Source organism: Petromyzon marinus, chromosome 63 (genome assembly GCF_048934315.1).
Source record: "Petromyzon marinus isolate PM22_M1 ecotype Great Lakes invasive population chromosome 63, UKy_Petmar_22M1.pri1.0, whole genome shotgun sequence".
Classification (NCBI taxonomy): Eukaryota; Metazoa; Chordata; class Hyperoartia; order Petromyzontiformes; family Petromyzontidae; genus Petromyzon; species Petromyzon marinus.
In genome coordinates, this window is record NC_133729.1 from 2,057,641 (window position 1) to 2,077,887 (window position 20,247).

A 20,247-nucleotide genomic window follows, 5' to 3' on the forward strand; every position below is an offset into this window, starting at 1 on the left:
TACTAACAACAACACCACTTGCCCCCCAACAGTTTAAGGCTACACGGGGGATCTTTGTCTGTTGTTTGTGCGTGCCGTGTGAGCTATGGGTTGTTGGGGTTTTTTTTTTTGTACCCCGCGTGAGCTATTGCTGCCGGGGTAATGAGACCACACACGGTGTACCACGCACGCACGCACGGAGCTCACAAACACCACCACCCCCGTCTCCCTCCCCGCGGTGAGCTCGTACGGAGCGCGGGCCTGCTGGGCCCCCCGCACCTATTAAGGTCAGGATGCTGGGCCACCCCGGGGAGGCCCAGGACCGCACCGGAGCGCCGCTGACACCGGTGCTGGTGGTGGCCGCGAGCGGGAATCGAACTCCTCGTGCAGTCCGAACCCTTTGCCGGGTTTCGGACTGCAGCGCGCTCACCGCTGCGCCACCGCTCCCATTACGAAGACAGAGATCCCCCGCATAGCCTGAACAGACTGTTGGGGGCTAGGTGCTGTTAGCAGAAAGTGTAGCAGCTAGCGCCTGTGAAGACGCGCGCGCACTGTGGCAACTGCGCCCGACCGCCTTTGTCTCCCCAGCAGCGGCGTTGTTTACTGCACACCGCACCAGGCGCTGAATTGAGGCTGAGCCGACCCTGGGGGAGGCCCAGGGACCGGTTCAGATAATCGCCACCGGTGGTGGTGGTGGTGGTGGAGACCGTGAGCGGGAATCGAACTTGGGCTGCTGACCGCTGCACCACCGCTCCCATTCACACGTAGACACACGCACAATAACAACAATAACAACAACAACAACCGCCATTCGCCACTAAGTGGCGGTGACGCCACCACGGCGCTTGTGCCAGGCTAGGTGCACGTTGAGGCCACGTGAAGTGTCGAACGCCGCGCCGGCAGGAGGTCACGGGGCAGACCCAGGTGCCACGGGTCGACTGACTGAGATGACTGAGATGACTGAGATGACTGGCTGATGCACCACCTGTGCCCCCTACTGTGCCAACTTGCTGTGCGGTAGCTGCCCTGGGTGGCTAAAACGAATACGACAAAGATCACCCATGCAGCCTTCAACAGGCCGTTGTGGCAAGTTGCTGCTCGAAAGCAAAGTAATAATCTACAGACACGCACCCTCGAAGGGGTCCTGGCCCAACGCTCTTGAAGAGCAAAGACAAAAGGTCCCACCCCGGGTAGCCTCCGCAGGCTGGTTGGGGCAAGTGCTGTTAGCAGGCAGCGGCAGGCATCAGCAGGCTGCAATCAGGCACGAAGCAGGCAGACAGCAGGCAGTAGCAGGGCAGCAGCAGGGCAGCAGCAGGAAGCAGCAGCAGGCAGTAGCAGGCAGCAGCAGGCAGCAGCAGGGCAGCAGCAGGCAGTAGCAGGCAGCAGCAGGCAGTAGCAGGCAGCAGCAGGCAGTAGCAGGAAGCAGCAGGAAGTAGCAGGCAGCAGCAGGAAGTAGCAGGCAGCAGCAGGCAGGAAGCAGCAGGCAGCAGCAGGCAGCAGCAGGCAGGAAGCAGCAGGCAGCAGCAGGCAGGAAGCAGCAGGCAGCAGCAGGCAGCAGCAGGCAGGAAGCAGCAGGCAGCAGCAGGCAGGAAGCAGGCAGCAGCAGGCAGTAGCAGGCAGGAAGCAGGCAGCAGCAGACAGGAAGCAGGCAGCAGCAGGCAGCAGCAGGCAGCAGCAGGCAGCAGGCAGCAGCAGCAGGCAGCAGCAGGCAGGAAGCAGGCAGCAGCAGGCAGCAGCAGGCAGCAGCAGGCAGCAGCAGGCAGGCAGCAGGCAGGAAGCAGGCAGGAAGCAGGCAGGAAGCAGGCAAGCAGTAGCAGGCATCAGCAGGCTGCAATCAGGCAGCAGCAGGCAGCAGCAGGCAGCAGCAGGCAGGAAACAGGCAGGAAGCAGGCAGACAGCAGGCAGGAAGCAGACAGACAGCAGGCAGCAGCAGGCAGCAGCAGGTAGCAGCAGGTCGGAAGCAGGCAGGAAGCAGGCAGTAGCAGGCAGCAGCAGGCAGGAAGCAGGCAGGAAGCAGGCAGGAAGCAGACAGACAGCAGGCAGCAGACAGCAGGCAGCAGCAGGGCAGCAGCAGGCAGCAGCAGACAGGAAGCAGGCAGTAGCAGGCAGTAGCAGGTAGCAGCAGGCAGCAGCAGTAACGCCACAAGCCCGAGTTCGATTCCCGCTCACGGCCAATTTCGGTGGCGAGCATCTGAACCGGTTCTAAGGGGTGCCTCTCCCCTAGGTCGGCTCAGCCTTAAACGGGTACCCGGTGCAGTGTATGAACGTACGTGTGTGTGTACGTGTGTGTGTGTACGTGTGTATGTGTGTGTGTACGTGTGTGCGTGTGTACGTGTGTGTGTACGTGTACGTGTGTGTGTGTGTACGTGTGTGTGTACGTGTGTGTGTACGTGTGTGTGTGTACGTGTGTGTACGTGTGTGTGTGTACGTGTGTGTGTGTACGTGCGTGTGTACGTGTGTGTGTGTTCTGTTAGCCTGGGTCTCTGCATAAGTAAATTTGTCTTTGTGTGTGTGTCCATGAGTGTCTGTGTGGAGCTATATCACTCAGCCCGTGTGAGTCTGTCTGTCTCTATGTGAGTCTATGGGTCTCTGTGTGAGTCTTTGGGTCTCTGTGAATCTCTGTGAGTCTATGGGTATCTATGTGAGTCTATGGGTCTCTATGTGAGTCTGTGGGTCTCTGTGTGAGTCTTTGGGTCTCTGTGAATCTCTGTGAGTCTATGGATATCTATGTGAGTATGGGTCTCTATGTAAGTATGGGTCTCTGTGTGAGTCTGTGGGTCTCTGTGTGAGTCTATGGGTCTGTGAGTCTATGGGTCTCTATGTGAGTCTGTGGGTCTCTGTGTGAGTCTGTGGGTCTGTGGGTCTATGGGTCTCTGTGTGAGTCTGTGGGTCTCTTGTGTGAGTCTGTGGGCCTCTATGTGAGTATGGGTCTCTGTGTGAGTCTGTGGATCTCTGTGGGAGTCTATGGGTCTCTTTGTGAGTATGTGGGTCTCTATGTGAGTCTGGGTCTCTATGTGAGTCTGGGTCTTTATGTGAGTATGGGTCTCTGTGTGAGTCTGTGGATCTCTGTGTGAGTCTGGGTCTCTGTGTGAGTCTATGGGTCTCTGTGTGAGTCTATGTGTCTCTGTGTGAGTATTTGGGTCTCTGTGTGAATCTATGTTTCTCTGTGTGAGTCTATGGGTCTCTGTGAGTCTATGGGTCTCTGTGTGAGTCTATGGGTCTCTGTGTGAGTCTATGTGTCTATGTGTGAGTCTATGGGTCTATGTGTGAGTCTATGGGTCTCTGTGTTAATCTATGTTTCTCTGTGTGAGTCTATGGGTCTATGTGTGAGTCTATGTGTCTCTGTGTGAGTCTGTGTCTCTGTGTGAGTATGTGGGTCTCTGTGTGAGTCTATGGGTCTCTGTGTGAGTCTGTGGGTCTCTGTGTAAGTCTATGGGTCTCTGTGTGAGTCTATGGGTCTCTGTGTGAGTCTATGGGTCTCTGTGTGAGTCTATGGGTCTATGTATGAGTCTATGTGTCTCTGTGTAAGTCTATGTGTCTCTGTGAGTCTATGGGTCTCTGTGTGAGTCTGTGGTAACCAGGCTGAGACCATCAACTCACTGCACCAGAGGGCCCGGTTTGACCCCTGGCACCAGCTGGAACTGGGATTGGCACTCGGGAGACAAAGGCGTCCGGGCGGGTGGTTTCCGGCCCCAACTACCCGCCACGGTGGCTAGGAGATGTCAATTACCTCGCCTGCTATACAGGAGGTCGTGGGTTTAGATTCATTGTGAGTCTCTGTGGGTCGCTGTGGGTCTCCCGTGGGTGTCTACGAGTCCGTAGAGACAGGCGCTCGGGGTGTTTGGCCGTGGTACATTTCCACGCGGCGACGATGATCACGATGAGCCACTTCGTCGGGGTCCCGTTGCTTGCGAGGGCCACGTTGCGCTTCTGAGACACATCTCGACACAGCTCAGTTTGGGGACCCCTACTGCTGGCGAACACGAAACATCGTTCAAGAGAGTTCGGCGAGACGGAGAGAGCGTGCCGTGCCGTGCCGTGCCGGGACACCGTTTGCGGGCACTTGCCCCAACCGCCTTTCGTAGGCTACACGGGGCGCCTTTGTCTTCGTCACACACGAAACAAAGACAAAGATCCCCCCCTATAGCCTTAAGAGACTGTTGGGGCAAGTGCTGTTAGCGAGCGCCTACGAAAGCCGGCACTGTGGCACACGAGGGGGTGTGGATGGCCAGCAGCACCACGCCCGGCCGCCTTTGTCTCCCCTGTGACGATGTTTACTACACATAGCACCAGGTGCTAATTTAATGCTGAGTCGACCTAGGGGAGGCCCAAGACCGGTTCAGATAGTCGTCACTGGTGTTGGCCGGGATTAGGAATTGAACTCGGGTCTCCTGGTTCGTAGCGCAGCGCGCTGCACTACTGCTCCTACACACGCACACACACAGACACGCACACGCACACACAGACACGCACACACACAGAGACGCGCACACACAGACACACACACACGGAAACGCACACACACAGAGACGCGCACACAGACGCACACACACAGACACGCACACAGACACGCACACACAGACACGCACACACACACAGACACACACACATAGACACGCACACACAGACACACACACACAGACACACACACACAGACACGCACACACACACAGACGCACACACACAGACACGCACACACACAGAGACGCATGCACACAGACACGCACACACAGACACGCACACACAGACACGCACACACAGACACGCACACACACAGACACGCACACACACAGACACACACAGACACGCACACAGATGCGCGCGCGTAAACACCGCACGCACCACGCATCACGCACGTGCCATCACTCGCCACGGGCTCACGCAGATGTCCGCTCCGCGGTTGGGGGCGGGAGAGAGTTCAACTCCCGTACAGGGCTCCACTCATCATCTCACATTCGTCGATATCATTATCATCATCATCGTCGTCGTCATTATAGACATCACCATCGTCATCATGATCGCATCCATCATTCATCCTCCGTTGACGTCATCGTCACTGTAGACATCGCCTTGTTTCATCATCATCGTCGTCATCGCGTTATCATTTATTCATCTCATCGTCATCAACATCATCATCAATGGTCACCAGACTAAGATAATCAGCTCGGTTTAATCACAATTCTGTTAGCCTGGGTCCTCTGCATAAGTAAATTTGTCTTTGTGTGTGTGTGTCCATGGGTCTCTGTGTGGAGCCATATCACTCAGCCTGTGTGAGTCTGTCTGTCTCTATGTGAGTCTATGGGTCGCTGTGTGAGTCTATGGATCTCTGTGGGAGTATGTCGGTCTCTGTGTGAGTCTGTGGGTCTCTGTGTGAGTCTATGGGTCTCTGTGTGAGTCTATGGGTGTTTGTGTGAGTCTATAGGTCTCTGTGAGTCTATGGGTCTCTGTGTGAGTCTGTGGGTCTCTTTGTGAGTCTGGGTCTCTTATGTGAGTCTGGGTTTCTGTGTGAGTCTGTGGATCTCTGTGTGAGTCTGGGTCTCTGTGTGAGTATGGGTCTCTGTGTGAGTATGTGGGTCTCTGTGTAAGTCTGTGGGTCTCTGTGTGAGTCTGGGTCTCTGTGTGAGTCTGGGTCTCTGTGTGAGTCTGTGGATCTCTGTGTGAGTCTGGGTCTCTATGTGAGTATGGGTCTCTGCGTGAGTCTGTGGGTCTCTGCGTGAGTCTGTGGGTCTTTGTGCGAGTCTGGGTTTCTGTGTGAGTCTGTGGGTCTCTGTGTGAGTCTGGGTCTCTATGTGAGTCTGGGTCTCGATGTGAGTCTGGGTCTCTGTGTGAGTCTGTGGGTCTCTGCGTGAGTCTGTGGGTCTCTTTGTGAGTCTGGGTCTCTGTGTGAGTCTGGGTCTCTGTGTGAGTCTGGGTCTCTGTGTGAGTCTGTGGATCTCTGTGTAAGTCTGGGTCTCTGCGTGAGTCCATGGGTTTTCTGCGTGAGTCTGTGGGTCTCTGCGTGAGTCTGTGGGTCTCTGTGAGCGTCTGGGTTTCTGTGTGAGTCAGTGGGTCTCTTTGTGAGTCTGGGTCTCTGTGTGAGTATGGGTCTCTATGTGAGTCTGGGTCTCTGTGTGAGTCTGTGGATCTCTGTGTGAGTCTGGGTCTCTATGTGAGTATGGGTCTCTGTGTGAGTCTGTGGGTCTCTGCGTGAGTCTGTGGGTCTCTGCGTGAGTCTGTGGGTTTTTGTGCGAGTCTGGGTTTCTGTGTGAGTCTGTGGGTCTCTGTGTGAGTCTGGGTCTCTATGTGAGTCTGGGTCTCGATGTGAGTCTGGGTCTCTGTGTGAGTCTGTGGGTATCTGCGTGAGTCTGTGGGTCTCTTTGTGAGTCTGGGTCTCTGTGTGAGTCTGGGTCTCTGTGTGAGTCTGTGGATCTCTGTGTGAGTCGGGGTCTCTGCGTGAGTCCATGGGTTTTCTGCGTGAGTCTGTGGGTCTCTGCGTGAGTCTGTGGGTCTCTGTGAGCGTCTGGGTTTCTGTGTGAGTCAGTGGGTCTCTTTGTGAGTCTGTGGATCTCTGTGTGAGTCTGGGTCTCTATGTGAGTATGGGTCTCTGCGTGAGTCTGTGGGTCTCTGCGTGAGTCTGTGGGTCTTTGTGCGAGTCTGGGTTTCTGTGTGAGTCTGTGGGTCTCTGTGTGAGTCTGGGTCTCTATGTGAGTCTGGGTCTCGATGTGAGTCTGGGTCTCTGTGTGAGTCTGTGGGTCTCTGCGTGAGTCTGTGGGTCTCTTTGTGAGTCTGGGTCTCTGTGTGAGTCTGGGTCTCTGTGTGAGTCTGGGTCTCTGTGTGAGTCTGTGGATCTCTGTGTAAGTCTGGGTCTCTGCGTGAGTCCATGGGTTTTCTGCGTGAGTCTGTGGGTCTCTGCGTGAGTCTGTGGGTCTCTGTGAGCGTCTGGGTTTCTGTGTGAGTCAGTGGGTCTCTTTGTGAGTCTGGGTCTCTGTGTGAGTATGGGTCTCTATGTGAGTCTGGGTCTCTGTGTGAGTCTGTGGATCTCTGTGTGAGTCTGGGTCTCTATGTGAGTATGGGTCTCTGTGTGAGTCTGTGGGTCTCTGCGTGAGTCTGTGGGTCTCTGCGTGAGTCTGTGGGTTTTTGTGCGAGTCTGGGTTTCTGTGTGAGTCTGTGGGTCTCTGTGTGAGTCTGGGTCTCTATGTGAGTCTGGGTCTCGATGTGAGTCTGGGTCTCTGTGTGAGTCTGTGGGTATCTGCGTGAGTCTGTGGGTCTCTTTGTGAGTCTGGGTCTCTGTGTGAGTCTGGGTCTCTGTGTGAGTCTGTGGATCTCTGTGTGAGTCGGGGTCTCTGCGTGAGTCCATGGGTTTTCTGCGTGAGTCTGTGGGTCTCTGCGTGAGTCTGTGGGTCTCTGTGAGCGTCTGGGTTTCTGTGTGAGTCAGTGGGTCTCTTTGTGAGTCTGGGTCTCTGTGTGAGTATGGGTCTCTATGTGAGTCTGGGTCTCTGTGTGAGTCTGTGGATCTCTGTGTGAGCCTGGGTCTCTATGTGAGAATGGGTCTCTGTGTGAGTCTGTGGGTCTCTGTGTGAGACTGGGTCTCTATGTGAGTATGGCTCTCTGTGTGAGTCTGTGGGTCTATGGGTCTCTGTGTGAGTCTGTGGGTCTCTGTGTGAGTCTAGGTCTCTGTGTGAGTCTGGGTCTCTATGTGAGTATGGGTCTGTTGATCTCTGTGTGAGTCTGGGTCTCTTATGTGAGTATGGGTCTCTGTGTGAGTCTATGGGTCTCTGCGTGAGTCTGTGGGTCTGTGTTAGAGTCTGGGGCTCTCTGTGAGTCTGTGGGTCTCTGTGTGAGTCTGGGTCTCTGTGTGAGTATGGGTCTCTGTGTGAGTCTGGGTCTCTGTGTGAGTCTGTGGGTCTCTGTGTGAGTTTATGGGTCTTTGTGAGGGTCTGTGGGTCTCTGTGTGAGTCTATGGATCTCTTTGTGAGTCTGTGGGTCTCTATGTTAGTCTGGGTTTCTATGTGAGTCTGGGTCTTTATGTGAGTATGGGTCTTTGTCTGAGTCTGGGTCTCTGTGTGAGTCTGGGTCTTTGTGAGAGTCTGTGGGTCTCTGTGTGAGTCTATGGGTCTCTGTGTGAGTCTGTTGGTCTCTATGTGAGTCTGGGTCTTTATGTGAGTATGGGTCTCTGTGTGAGTCTGGGTCTCTGTGTGAGTCTGGGTCTTTGTGAGAGTTTGTGGGTCTCTGTGTGAGTCTATGGGTCTCTTTGTGAGTCTGTGGGTCTCTATGTTAGTCTGGGTCTCTATGTGAGTCTGGGTCTCTGTGTGAGTCTGTGGATCTCTGTGTGAGTCTGGGTCTCTGTGTGAGTCTGTTGGTCTCTGTGTGAGTCTTGGTCTCTATGTGAGTATGGGTCTCTGTGTGAGTCTATGGGTGTGTATGTAAGTTCAACTTCTTTTTCACCTTACGTAGCCAACTGTTACCAACCCCCAGGGAAAAAGAGAAATGATCACCCCATGGCTCAGAGCCAGGAGAGGTGGCGTTAGCCACAGACTCACATAATGACCCAAAGATAGGGACCCATAGACTCACACAGAGACCCATAGACTGATATAGAGACCCACAGACTCACACACACCCATAGACTCCCATCGAGACCCACAGACTCGCACAGCGAACCATAAACTCACACGGACTGAGTTGTGGTTAAACCGGGATTGTCGCGTGCAGCGAGTTTATTGTGTCACGTTGGCTGTGCCGTGTGTGGCTGTAGAAGTACGCGGCTGTACTGTGTGTGTCCGTGCCGTGTGCCGCGTGCACTGTAGAGTCGGGTGGCTGCCGACACGCTGTTCTCACCGTGTGTCCGTGTGCGGCTGTAGAGGCGAGCGGCTGTGCCGACACGCTGTTCCAGGAGGTGCTGAGCCGCAAGGACAATGCGGACGCTACGCGCAACGCCCTCAGCGTGCTGCAGCGCTTCAAGTTCCTCTTCAACCTGCCGCTCAGCATCGACCGCAGCGTGCACAAGGTGGGGCTCGCCACAGACGGCGGTTGAACCCAGGTTGTTGGTGTCTAGTGCACGGCCACAGTGGGTCACCGGACAGAGATGGGGAGACACCCAGACCCAGGGCTCAAACTCAGTTTATCAGCACGAAGCTTCGGGTCTTCTCGGCCACGGTCATTCCCTCCCTTCTCTACGCTTGCGAAACGTGGACCCCCCCTAATGGAACATCTTCGCCGGTTAGAAACATTTAGGCTGGCCTGCCTACGATCCATCCTGGGTTTAACCAGTCCCATCGGTGAGCTCCTCCGGCGGGGAAGGCTGCGTTGGCTGGGCCATGTAGCCCGCATGTCCAATCACCGCATGCCTGAACAGCTTTTGTTCGGCCGGATCGAGGGGGCTAAACGGGCGCGGCACGGGCTAGAGAAGAGATGGAGTGATGTGGTACAGGAGGACGTGGAGCTGAGTGGACTTGCCGATGACTGGTACCAGCGGTGTCAAGATCGGCCTCTGTGGAGGAGGCTCGTGAAGGACGCTACTGGGCAGTTGGAGGCAGTCGCCCTCCAACAACAACGGAGGGCGGAGGAGCGACGCTCACAACCACGAACGGAGCACCGGGTGGCTAAAGCACAGCAAGTTGGCACAGTAGGGGGCACAGGTGGTGCATCAGCCACTCATCTCAGTCATCTCAGTCAGTCGACCCGTAGCACCTGCTGGGTCTGCCCCCGTGACCTCCTGCCCGCGGGCGTTCGACACTTCACGTGACCTCAAGGTGCACATGGCTTGGCACAAGCGTCGTGGTGACGTCACCGCCACTTAGTGGCGAATGGCGGTTGTTGTTGTTGTTGTGTCTGTGCCGGCGTGCGCCACCAGGGGGATTACGACGTCGTCATCAACGACTACGAGAAGGCCAAGTCACTCTTCGGCAGTACCGAGGTTCGCGTCTTCCAGAAAGGTGAGCTGGCAGCTGTGGCACTGGTAACTGGTGGTGGTGGTTTTAGTAGTGGTAGTAGTGGTGGTGGTTTTAGTAGTGGTAGTAGTGGTGGTGGTTTTAGTAGTGGTAGTAGTGGTGGTGGTTTTAGTAGTGGTAGCAGTGGTGGTGGTTTTAGTAGTGGTAGTAGTGGTGGTGGTTTTAGTAGTGGTAGTAGTGGTGGTGGTTTTAGTAGTGGTAGTAGTGGTGGTGGTTTTAGTAGTAGTAGTAGTCGTGGTGGTTTTAGTAGTGGTAGTAGTGGTGGTGGTTTTAGTAGTGGTAGTAGTGGTGGTGGTTTTAGTAGTGGTAGTGGTGGTGGTTTTAGTAGTGGTAGTAGTGGTGGTGGTTTTAGTAGTGGTAGTGGTGGTGGTTTTAGTAATGGTAGTAGTGGTGGTGGTTTTAGTAGTGGTAGTAGTGGTGGTGGTTTTAGTAGTGGTAGTAGTGGTGGTGGTTTTAGTAGTGGTAGTAGTGGTGGTGGTTTTAGTAGTGGTAGTGGTGGTGGTTTTAGTAGTGGTAGTAGTGGTGGTGGTTTTAGTAGTGGTAGTAGTGGTGGTGGTTTTAGTAGTGGTAGTAGTGGTGGTGGTTTTAGTAGTGGTAGTAGTGGTGGTGGTTTTAGTAGTGGTAGTAGTGGTGGTGGTTTTAGTAGTGGTAGTAGTGGTGGTGGTTTTAGTAGTGGTAGCAGTGGTGGTGGTTTTAGTAGTGGTAGTAGTGGTGGTGGTTTTAGTAGTGGTAGTAGTGGTGGTGGTTTTAGTAGTGGTAGTAGTGGTGGTGGTTTTAGTAGTAGTAGTAGTCGTGGTGGTTTTAGTAGTGGTAGTAGTGGTGGTGGTTTTAGTAGTGGTAGTAGTGGTGGTGGTTTTAGTAGTGGTAGTGGTGGTGGTTTTAGTAGTGGTAGTAGTGGTGGTGGTTTTAGTAGTGGTAGTGGTGGTGGTTTTAGTAATGGTAGTAGTGGTGGTGGTTTTAGTAGTGGTAGTAGTGGTGGTGGTTTTAGTAGTGGTAGTAGTGGTGGTGGTTTTAGTAGTGGTAGTAGTGGTGGTGGTTTTAGTAGTGGTAGTGGTTTTAGTAGTGGTAGTGGTGGTGGTTTTAGTAGTGGTAGTAGTGGTGGTGGTTTTAGTAGTGGTAGTAGTGGTGGTGGTTTTAGTAGTGGTAGTAGTGGTGGTGGTTTTAGTAGTGGTAGTAGTGGTGGTGGTTTTAGTAGTGGTAGTAGTGGTAGTGGTGGTGGTTTTAGTAGTGGTAGTAGTGGTGGTGGTTTTAGTAGTGGTAGTAGTGGTAGTAGTGGTGGTGGTTTTAGTAGTGGTAGTGGTGGTGGTTTTAGTAGTGGTAGTAGTGGTAGGTGTGGTGGTTTTAGTAGTGGTAGTGGTGGTGGTTTTAGTAGTGGTAGTAGTGGTGGTGGTTTTAGTAGTGGTAGTAGTGGTGGTGATCTTAGTGGTGGTGCTAGTGGTGGTGCTGGTTAGTGGTGGTGGTAGTGGTGGTCGTGGTTTTAGTCGTGGTGGTGGTGGTGGTGGTTTTAGTAGTGGTAGTAGTGGTAGTGGTGGTGGTTTTAGTAGTGGTAGTAGTGGTGGTGATCTTAGTGGTGGTGTTAGTGGTGGTGCTGGTAGTGGTGGTGGGAGTGGTGGTAATAGTAGTGGTGGTGGTCATAGTGGTGGTGGTAGTTGTGGTCGTGGTTTTAGTCGTGGTGCTAGTGGTGGTGCTAGCCCGGCCTGGCACAAGCGTCGGGGTAACGTCACCGCAACTTAGTGGCGAATGGCGGTTGTTGTTGTTGCTAGTGGTGGTCGTGGTGGCGGTGGTGGTGGTGGTGGTAGTAATAGTAGTGGTGGTGGTCGTGGTGGTAGTAGTAGTGGTGGTGGTCGTAGTGGTGGTGGTAGTTGTGATCGTGGTTTTAGTCGTGGTTTTAGTTGTGGTGCTAGTGGTGGTGCTAGTCGTGGTGCTAGCCTTGCCTGGCACAAGCGTCGGGGTGACGTCACCGCAACTTAGTGGCGAATGGCGGTTGTTGTTGCTAGTGGTGGTCGTGGTGGTGGTGGTAGTAGTAGTAGTGGTGGTGGGGGTAGTGCTAGTGGCGGTGGTGGTAGCACTACAAGAGTGACAAGGAGGTGACTGGAACGTCAGTGACCGGAGTGATGCTGATGATGATGGTTGTAGTGTTAATGCTGCTGATGACAATGATTCTGCTGATTCTGCTGCTGCTGATGATGATGATGGTTGTGATGCCGCTGCTGCTGCTCCTGATGATGATGTTGCATTGATTCTACTGCTGATGATTATGATGATGATGATGTTTGTGATGTTGATGCTGCTACCGATGATGATTCTGTTGCTGCTGCTGATGATTCTGATTATTATGATTATGATAATTATGATGATGCTGCTGCTGATGCAGCTGCTGATGATGCTGCTGCTGCTACTGCTGCTGATGATGATGATGATGGCGATGCGGTGTGCGTGCAGTCTATGCGGACGTGGAGGTGCGAATCGAAGGCCTTCGGAAACTCCTCCTTGGAAAACTTCTGGAGACACCGGCCACACTGCACGACCAGAAGCGATACATCCGGTACCACCACCACCACCACAACAACAACCAACAACAACCACCACAACAACAACAACTGCCACCACCACAACAAAAACAATAACAACAACTAATAACAACAACAGCTGACGGAACTCTACCATTTGTGGATATTCTGTCTCGGACGGGGTCGAAATGGTAAAATAACACACAGAGTGTTTACCGAAAGGCAACGCACACTGACGCCTATCTGAATGCAGAGTCACACCATCACCCCGAACAGAATTCTTCTCTTATCAAGACGCTCATTCATCGAGCTAAGCACGTGTCAGATGGTGACAGTCTGAGAAGTGAAATTCAACATGTTGAAGAAGCGCTGCTAATGAACGGTTTCATTGATGCACAAATCAAATGACACGAGCGTTGAAACTGCCCAAGTAATTGAAACGATCAGAATGCCGTACATTGCGGGAGTAACTGATAAACTAGCCAGATGTTTGGAAAAACAAAACATCCGAGTCAGATTTGGCACGGTACGTAAAATACAGAAATTCATGTCTGGTACAAAAGATGTTTTACCGAAGCCATCAACAGAAGTTGTGTACAGGATTAACTGCACGTGTGGTAAATGGTATGTTGGGCAAACAGGACGAATGATCAGCACAAGACTGAAAGAGCATCAGAGAAATATTAAATTCTCCCAAACACAACTGTCAGCAGTAGCAGAACACACGTGCCAACGAGGACACTCAATTGATTTTTATAATGTTGAAGTTCCGTGCAAAACTAGCTACTACTGACCAAGACTAATTTGAGAATCTATCAAAATTGAAAGAAATAAAAATAAATTTAACCGTTCGGATAGCTACCGCCTTAGTGCTGCGTGGAAGCGAATCATCAAATAAAACATTGTTTAAATGTATGCCTATGAAAGGCACCATACTTCAGTAGGGATTACCGTTGGTACGGCTGTTTTAATACAAACAATGGACAGGAAGGACAAGATCAAAGGGTTGTTGGTTGTTGAATATTGTTGTATTATATTGTTATTGTTGTATATATTATTGTTCAATTTAGATACTTGGCTGATCTCCGTTCGCCGGGCGACCCCACTTGGCAGTGCATTGTGGGACAACAGAAATGGCTGCTGAGCTTGATGACTTCCTGTCACGAGACCTGGCTAAAAGAAGAGACAGGTAATGGTGAAGTATGGCCGTTGTTGTTGCGTCTTGGTTCATCAACCCACGGTTGCCGATGAGCTGTCGGCCCAAAGACCAAAATCACCGAATGGACCAGCAACAAACAGCACCCATCCTCCTCCACCCTCCCTCCCCCCTCTTCCTCCCTCCTCCTCCCTCCTCCTCCTCCCCCCTCGTCCTGCCTCCTGCTCCCCCGTGTTTGTGCATGGGGCGTGGTGGGGGTCTCTTGTCAACTCAACCACACCGCAGGACCCGGTTCAAACACGACTCTGAGTCTGTGGGTCTCTGTGTGAGTCTGTGGGTCTCTGTGTGAGTCTGTGGGTCTCTGTGTGAGTCTGTGGGTCTCTGTGTGAGTCTGTGGGTTCTCTGTGTGAGTCTGTGGGTCTCTGTGTGAGTCTGTGGGTCTCTGTGTGAGTCTGTGGGTCTCTGTGTGAGTCTGTGGGTCTCTGTGTGAGTCTGTGGGTCTCTGTGTGAGTCTGTGGGTCTCTGTGTGAGTCTGTGGGTTCTCTGTGTGAGTCTGTGGGGCTCTGTGTGAGTCTGTGGGGCTCTGTGTGAGTCTGTGGGTCTCTGTGTGAGTCTATGGGTCTCTGTGTGAGTCTATGGGTCTCTGTGTGTGAGTCTGTGGGTCTCTGTGTGAGTCTGTGGGTCTCTGTGTGAGTCTGTGGATCTCTGTGTGAGTCTATGGGTCTCTGTGTGAGTCTGTGGGTCTCTGTGTACATCTATGGGTCTCTGTGTGAGTCTGTGGGTCTCTGTGTGAGTCTGTGGATCTCTGTGTGAGTCTGTGGGTTCTCTATGTGAGCCTGTGGGTCTCTGTGTGAGTCTGTGGGTCTCTGTGTGAGTCTGTGGGTCTCTGTGTGAGTCTGTGGGTCTCTGTGTGAGTCGCTGTGTGAGTCTGTGAGTCTCTTTGTGAGACTTTGGGTCTCTGTGCGAGTCTGTGAAACTCTGTGCGAGTTGCTGTGTCTCTCTCTGAGTCTACGGATCTCTGTGCCAGTCGCTGTGTGCAGTCTGTGAGTCTCTCTGTGAGTCCATGTAAGTCTTCGTGTCAGTCTGTAGGTTTTGTGAGACTATAGGCTCTGTGGAGCTCTGTTAGTGTCCATGTAACTGTGGGTCTCTATGTAACTCTATGAGTCTCTATGTAACCCTTCTATGGGTATCTATGTAACTCTATGGGTCTCTATGTAACTCTATGGGTCTCTATGTAACTATGTGGGTCTCTATGGAACTACGTGGGTCTCTAACTCAATAGGTCTCTATGTAACTATGTGGGTCTCTATGGAACTACGTGGGTCTCTATTTAACTCTATGGGTCTCTGTGTAACTCCATGGGTCTCTATGTAACTCCCCTATGGGTCTCTATGTAACTCTATGGGTCTCTATGTAACTCCGCTATGGGTCTCTATGTAACTCTATGGGTCTCTATGTAATTATGTGGGTTTCTATGGAACTATGTGGGTCTCTATTTAACTCTATGGGTCTCTATGTAACTCCTCTATGGGTCTCTGTGTAACTCTGTGGGTCTCTATGGAACTATGTGGGTCTCTATTTAACTTTATGGGTCTCTATGTAACTCTATGGGTCTCTATTTAACTCTATGGATCTCTGTGTAACTCCATGGGTCTCTATGTAACTCTATGGGTCCCTATGTAACTCTATGGGTCTCTATGTATCTATGTGGGTCTCTATCGAACTATGTGGGTCTCTATGTATCTCTATGGGTCTCTGTGTAACTCCATGGGTCTCTATGTAACTCCATAGGTCTCTATGTAACTCCTCTATGGGTCTCTGTGCAACTCTATGAGTCTATATGTAACCTCTCTATGGGTCTCTATTTAACTCTATGGGTCTCTATGTATCGCTATGGGTCTCTATGTATATCTATGGGTCTCTATGTATTTCTATGTATCTTTATGGGTCTCTATGTAACTCTATGGGTCTCTATGTAACTCCTCTATGGGTCTCTATGTATCTCTATGGGTCTCTGTAACTCTATGGGTCTCTATGTAACTCTGTGGGTCTCTATGGAACTATGTGGGTCTCTATGGAACTATGTGGGTCTCTATTTAACTCTGTGGGTCTCTGTGTAACTCCATGGGTCTCTGTGTAACTCTATAGGTCTCTATGTAACTCTATGGGTCTCTATATTACTCCCGATCACGCGTTAGTTACCACGGTAGCTAGGAGATGTTAACTACCTCGCCTGCTCTACAGTAAGTCGTGGGTTCCATCCCGACCCTGACGCCTGCTGCTGTATATTTGAAGTTTGCTTGTCTCTCTCTCATCATCATCACGGTGGCTATGAGATGTTAACTCCCTCGCCTGCTCTACAGTAAGTCGTGGGTTCCATCCCGACCCTGACACCTGCTGCTGCTGTATAATTGGAGTCTGCATGTCTCTCTCTTTCTCATCATCATCACGGTGGCTATGAGATGTTAACTACCTCGCCTGGTGTGCAGGAGGTCGTGGGTTCAACCCTGACCCTGACGCCTGCTGTGTATTTGGAGTTTGCGTGTCTCTCATCATCATCACGGTGGCTAGGAGATGTTAACTACCTCGCCTGGTCTGCAGGAGGTCGTGAGTTCCATCCAGACCCTGACACCTGCTGTATATTTGGAGTCTGCGTGTCTCTCTCTCTCATCATCGTCACGGTGGCTAGGAGATGTTAACTACCTCGCCTGGTCTACAGGAGGTCGTGGGTTCCATCCAGACCCTGACACCTGCTGTATATTTGGAGTCTGCGTGTCTCTCTCTCTCCCCGTGGTGGCGTGGATTTCTCTCTGGGTCCTGCGGCTTTTTCCCCTCCGCATTTAGGATCAACGTCACCACGCGTTCCGAGTGTTTGGCTGCTGCTGTAAATGTCTACGTCATGATGATGATGATCCTTAGCCACTAAGTTGAGCAATTATTTGTGGTAGTGAGGTCGCTTCTGAAAAAAGAACTACGTAGCAAAGTGGGGCCTTACCTGGTAAGACAAAGAATGGTTTAGTTTTAGTATGGGTCTCAATGGGTTGCTATGGGTATATGGGTCTCAATGAGTATGGGTCTCTTGATCTCTATGAGTCTCTATGAGTATGGGTCTCTGTGGGTCTATGAATCTCTATGAGTATGGTTCTCTATGAGTTTCTATGCATATGGGTCTCTGTGGGTCTATGGGTCTATGACTATGGATCTCTGTGAGTCTCTATGAGTATGGGTCTCTGTGGGTCTATGGGTCTCTATGAATATGGGTCTCTGTGGGTCTGTGTCTCTATGAGTATGGATCTCTGTGAATTTCTATGAGTCTCTATGAGTATGGGTCTCTGTGGGTCTCTACTAGTCTCTATGAATATGGGTCTCTATGAGTCTCTATGAGTATGGGTCTCTGTGGGTCTATGGATCTCTATGAGTATGGGTCTCTGTAGGTCTCTACTAGTCTCTATGATTATGGGTCTCTGTGGGTCTATGAGTCTCTCTGAGTCTCTGTGGGTCTCTATGAGTGCCCGAGTCTGTAGAGACACGCGTTTACAGTATTTGTCTGCTGCTATAAATATCCACGTGATGACGCTGGTGATGATTATGATCCCCCACTATCTTCGAGCTATCATTTGTGTTGGCCAGGTCGCCTCTGAAAAAAAGATCTACACAGCAGCTCAGCGGGGGCCTTACCTGGCCACAATAACCAAATGCCGTAATCGCTTAGACTCCATGCGGAACACGTGCTCGCGAGAACGGAGTGTTTGCGTGCGGACCCAGTTTGCACCGCCACCACCGCTGCCATTGACCTGCTGTGTGTGTGTGTGTGGTTCCGCATGCGGAGCGCTGGGGCAGCGACCATCGCGCGACAGCTGCACGTTCCAGGCAGAGAGCCGAGTTACAATTCCTGCTCACGGTCACCCAGCACCGGCTTGGATCGCCTGAACCAGTCCCCTGGGCCTGCCCGAGATTGACCCTCTGGGCCTCAAATGAGTACCCTCTGCGGTGTGTAGCGGGCTACTGCTCACTACTAACAGCACTTGCCCCGACAGTCTGTTAGAGGCTACACGGAGGGGGGGGCGGGGCGGGCGTGGGGAATCTTTGTCTTTGTGTGTCCGTGTGTGTCTGTGTGACAATTCGCATGATTGATGATTAGGCGTGCCACAAATTTGCGCTTGCTGTTTACCGTTCAGCTTAACTGTCACAATTTATTCACTCGTTTTGAAATATGAATTGTCATCATCATCCACACCCACACCACTACCGCCACCGTCATCATCATCATCCACGTGTATTTGCACAAGCAATTGATCTTTAGGCTGAGCCTACCCAAGGCAGTCCCACGCTAGGTGTCACGCACCGATCGAACACCCTCGTCTCCTTAGCATGAGAACGTGGAATGTTTGCGCTGGGAGCCAACTCTCGTGACGTTCGCTGGTGCGTGTGTATGTGTGTGTGTGCGGCAGGGATGTCCTCTGGCTCCCTCATTATTTAACATCTATTTTGACCACGTAGTTCGCGAAGCCTTCGATGGCTGTACCGGGGGAATCTCCATCTGGTACAGATACAATGGGAGGCTGACCGATGCCTCGGTGCGGTCAAGGGATGGCTCCCTATTGGTCAACCATCTTATGTATGCCGATGTTCTGGTAATTGCTGCTCACTCAGAGGAGGAGTTGGAGACGCTGCTGCTGAACTTGGAGCGTGCCACTAAGAGATGGGGCCTTACCATCAGCCCCACCAAAACTAAGCACCTACCCGGGTATTTTATACCATCGGACACTCCACCCCCAAAACTCTCAATTGGTGATGGGGCAGTAGTGGAGAGAGTGGAGAGTTTCCCATACCTGGGCAGTGTACTCATGACCGGCTCCGGTTTGGATGCAGAGGTCTCACTCCGAATCAGTCGAGCGGAATTAGTTTTTCTTCGGTTGCGTAATGCTGTGTGGAAGCCAACAACAATGAGCGGAGCGCCGGGTGGCTAAAGCACAGCAAGGTGGCACAGTAGGGGGCACAGGTGGTACATCAGCCAGTCATCTCAGTCAGTCGACCCGTGGCACCTGGGTCTGCCCGTGACCTCTTGCCGGCGAGTGTTCGATACTTCACCTGGCCTCAACGTGCACTTAGCCTGGCACAAGCGCCATGGTGACATCACCGCCACTTAGTGGTGAATGGCGGTTGTTGTGAATTTGATTTTTAACACGTGTTTTAGTGTTACTTATATTGGGTTTTCCATGCCTGGGCAGTGTGCTTATGACCCGCTGCAGTTTGACAGCAGATGTTTCACTCTGAATTAGTCGAGCGGCATTATCTTTTCATCAGCTTCATAACGCTGTGTGGAAGCTACCTGGTCTGTCGCTCCACACGGAGTTTCGGGTCTTCTTGGCCACGGTCATCCCCTCCCTTCTCTGTGCTTGGGAAACGTGGACCCCCGTAATGGAAAATCTTCGCCAGTTAGAAACATTTAGGCTGGTTTGCCTACGATCCATCCTGGGTTCAACCAGGCTGGATTGTGTGAGGAGCTCATAAATCCTTGAAAGATCTGGACAACGTCCCATCGGTGAGCTCTTCCGGCAGACAATCTGTTTAGGCATGCGGTGGCTGGGCATGTGGCCTAATGACCCAGCCAATGCATGCTTAAGCAGATTTTGTTCGGCCAGATATAGGGGGCTAAACGGGCGCGGCACGGGCTAGAGAAGAGATGAAGTGATGTGGTACAGGAGGACGTGGAGCTGAGTGAACTTGCCGATGACTGGTATCAGCGGTGTCACGATCGGCCTCTGCGGAGGAGGCTCGTGAGGGACGCTACTGGGCAGTTGGAGGCAGTCGCCCTCCAACAACAACGGAGGGCGGAGGAGCGACGCTCACAATAACGAGCGGAGCGCCGGGTGGCTAAAGCACAGCAAGTTGGCACAATAGGGGGCACAGGTGGTGCATCAGCCAGTCATCTTAGTCAGTTAACCTCATGGCACCTTCTTGGTCTATCCCGAGACGTCCTGCCAGCGGGCGTTCGACACTTCACGTGGCCTTAACGTGCACATAGCCTGGCACAAGCGCCGTGCCGACGTCACCGCCACTTGGTGGCAAACGGCGGTTGTTGTTGCGTACGTGAACCCAGGGCCAGGGTTGAACCCAGCTTCCCAGTAAACATGGAATGCTGCCCTAACGTTGGCCAGACGTTGGCAAGCTTACTTGCTTGCTGGGACTTGGGGTTTCCCAGTGGCGGAGCGGGCGGCTCGCAATGGGAAGGTCACGAGTCAGAAGCAGCAGCTGCATGCCCTGCGGTGCAAGACTCTGGGCCCCCTGCCATGGGAATGTGGAATTGCCGCCGCTGGCCGGGCAAGTGCTGTACGGCGAAGATGAGTGATTAGTGGCGTGGCGCGCTGACCACTGCACTCGCACGCACAAAGACAAAGATCCCCCGGGTAGCCTGTGACAGACTGTTGCTGTTCGCGGGCACCTCTGAAGGCTGCCATGGCACACGGAGGAGGAGGGGGGGGGGGTGTTTACACACCGCACCAGGTACTCATTTGAGGCTGAGTCGACCTAGGGGAGGCCCAGGACCGGTCCAGATAATTGTCGCCGGTGTTGGCCGTGAGCGGGAATCGAACCCGGGTCGTCCGGGTTCGTAGCGCAGCGTAGCGCTAACCGCTACACCACCGCTCCCCACACACACAGGCACACACAC

The 20,247-nt window shown here is 52.6% G+C and overlaps 1 protein-coding gene across 1 annotated transcript in view; it reads left to right on the forward strand.

The window, feature by feature from the left end:
• The window catches only part of EXOC2 (exocyst complex component 2), a 244,203-nt gene that overhangs the window by 117,616 nt on the left and 106,340 nt on the right, over positions 1-20,247 (forward strand). The window contains exons 9-12 of the mRNA XM_032977440.2: positions 8,820-8,965; positions 9,812-9,893; positions 12,351-12,453; positions 13,489-13,607. Coding sequence (XP_032833331.2) covers positions 8,820-8,965; positions 9,812-9,893; positions 12,351-12,453; positions 13,489-13,607 — 450 coding nt within the window. The remainder of the gene's footprint in view (positions 1-8,819; positions 8,966-9,811; positions 9,894-12,350; positions 12,454-13,488; positions 13,608-20,247) is intronic.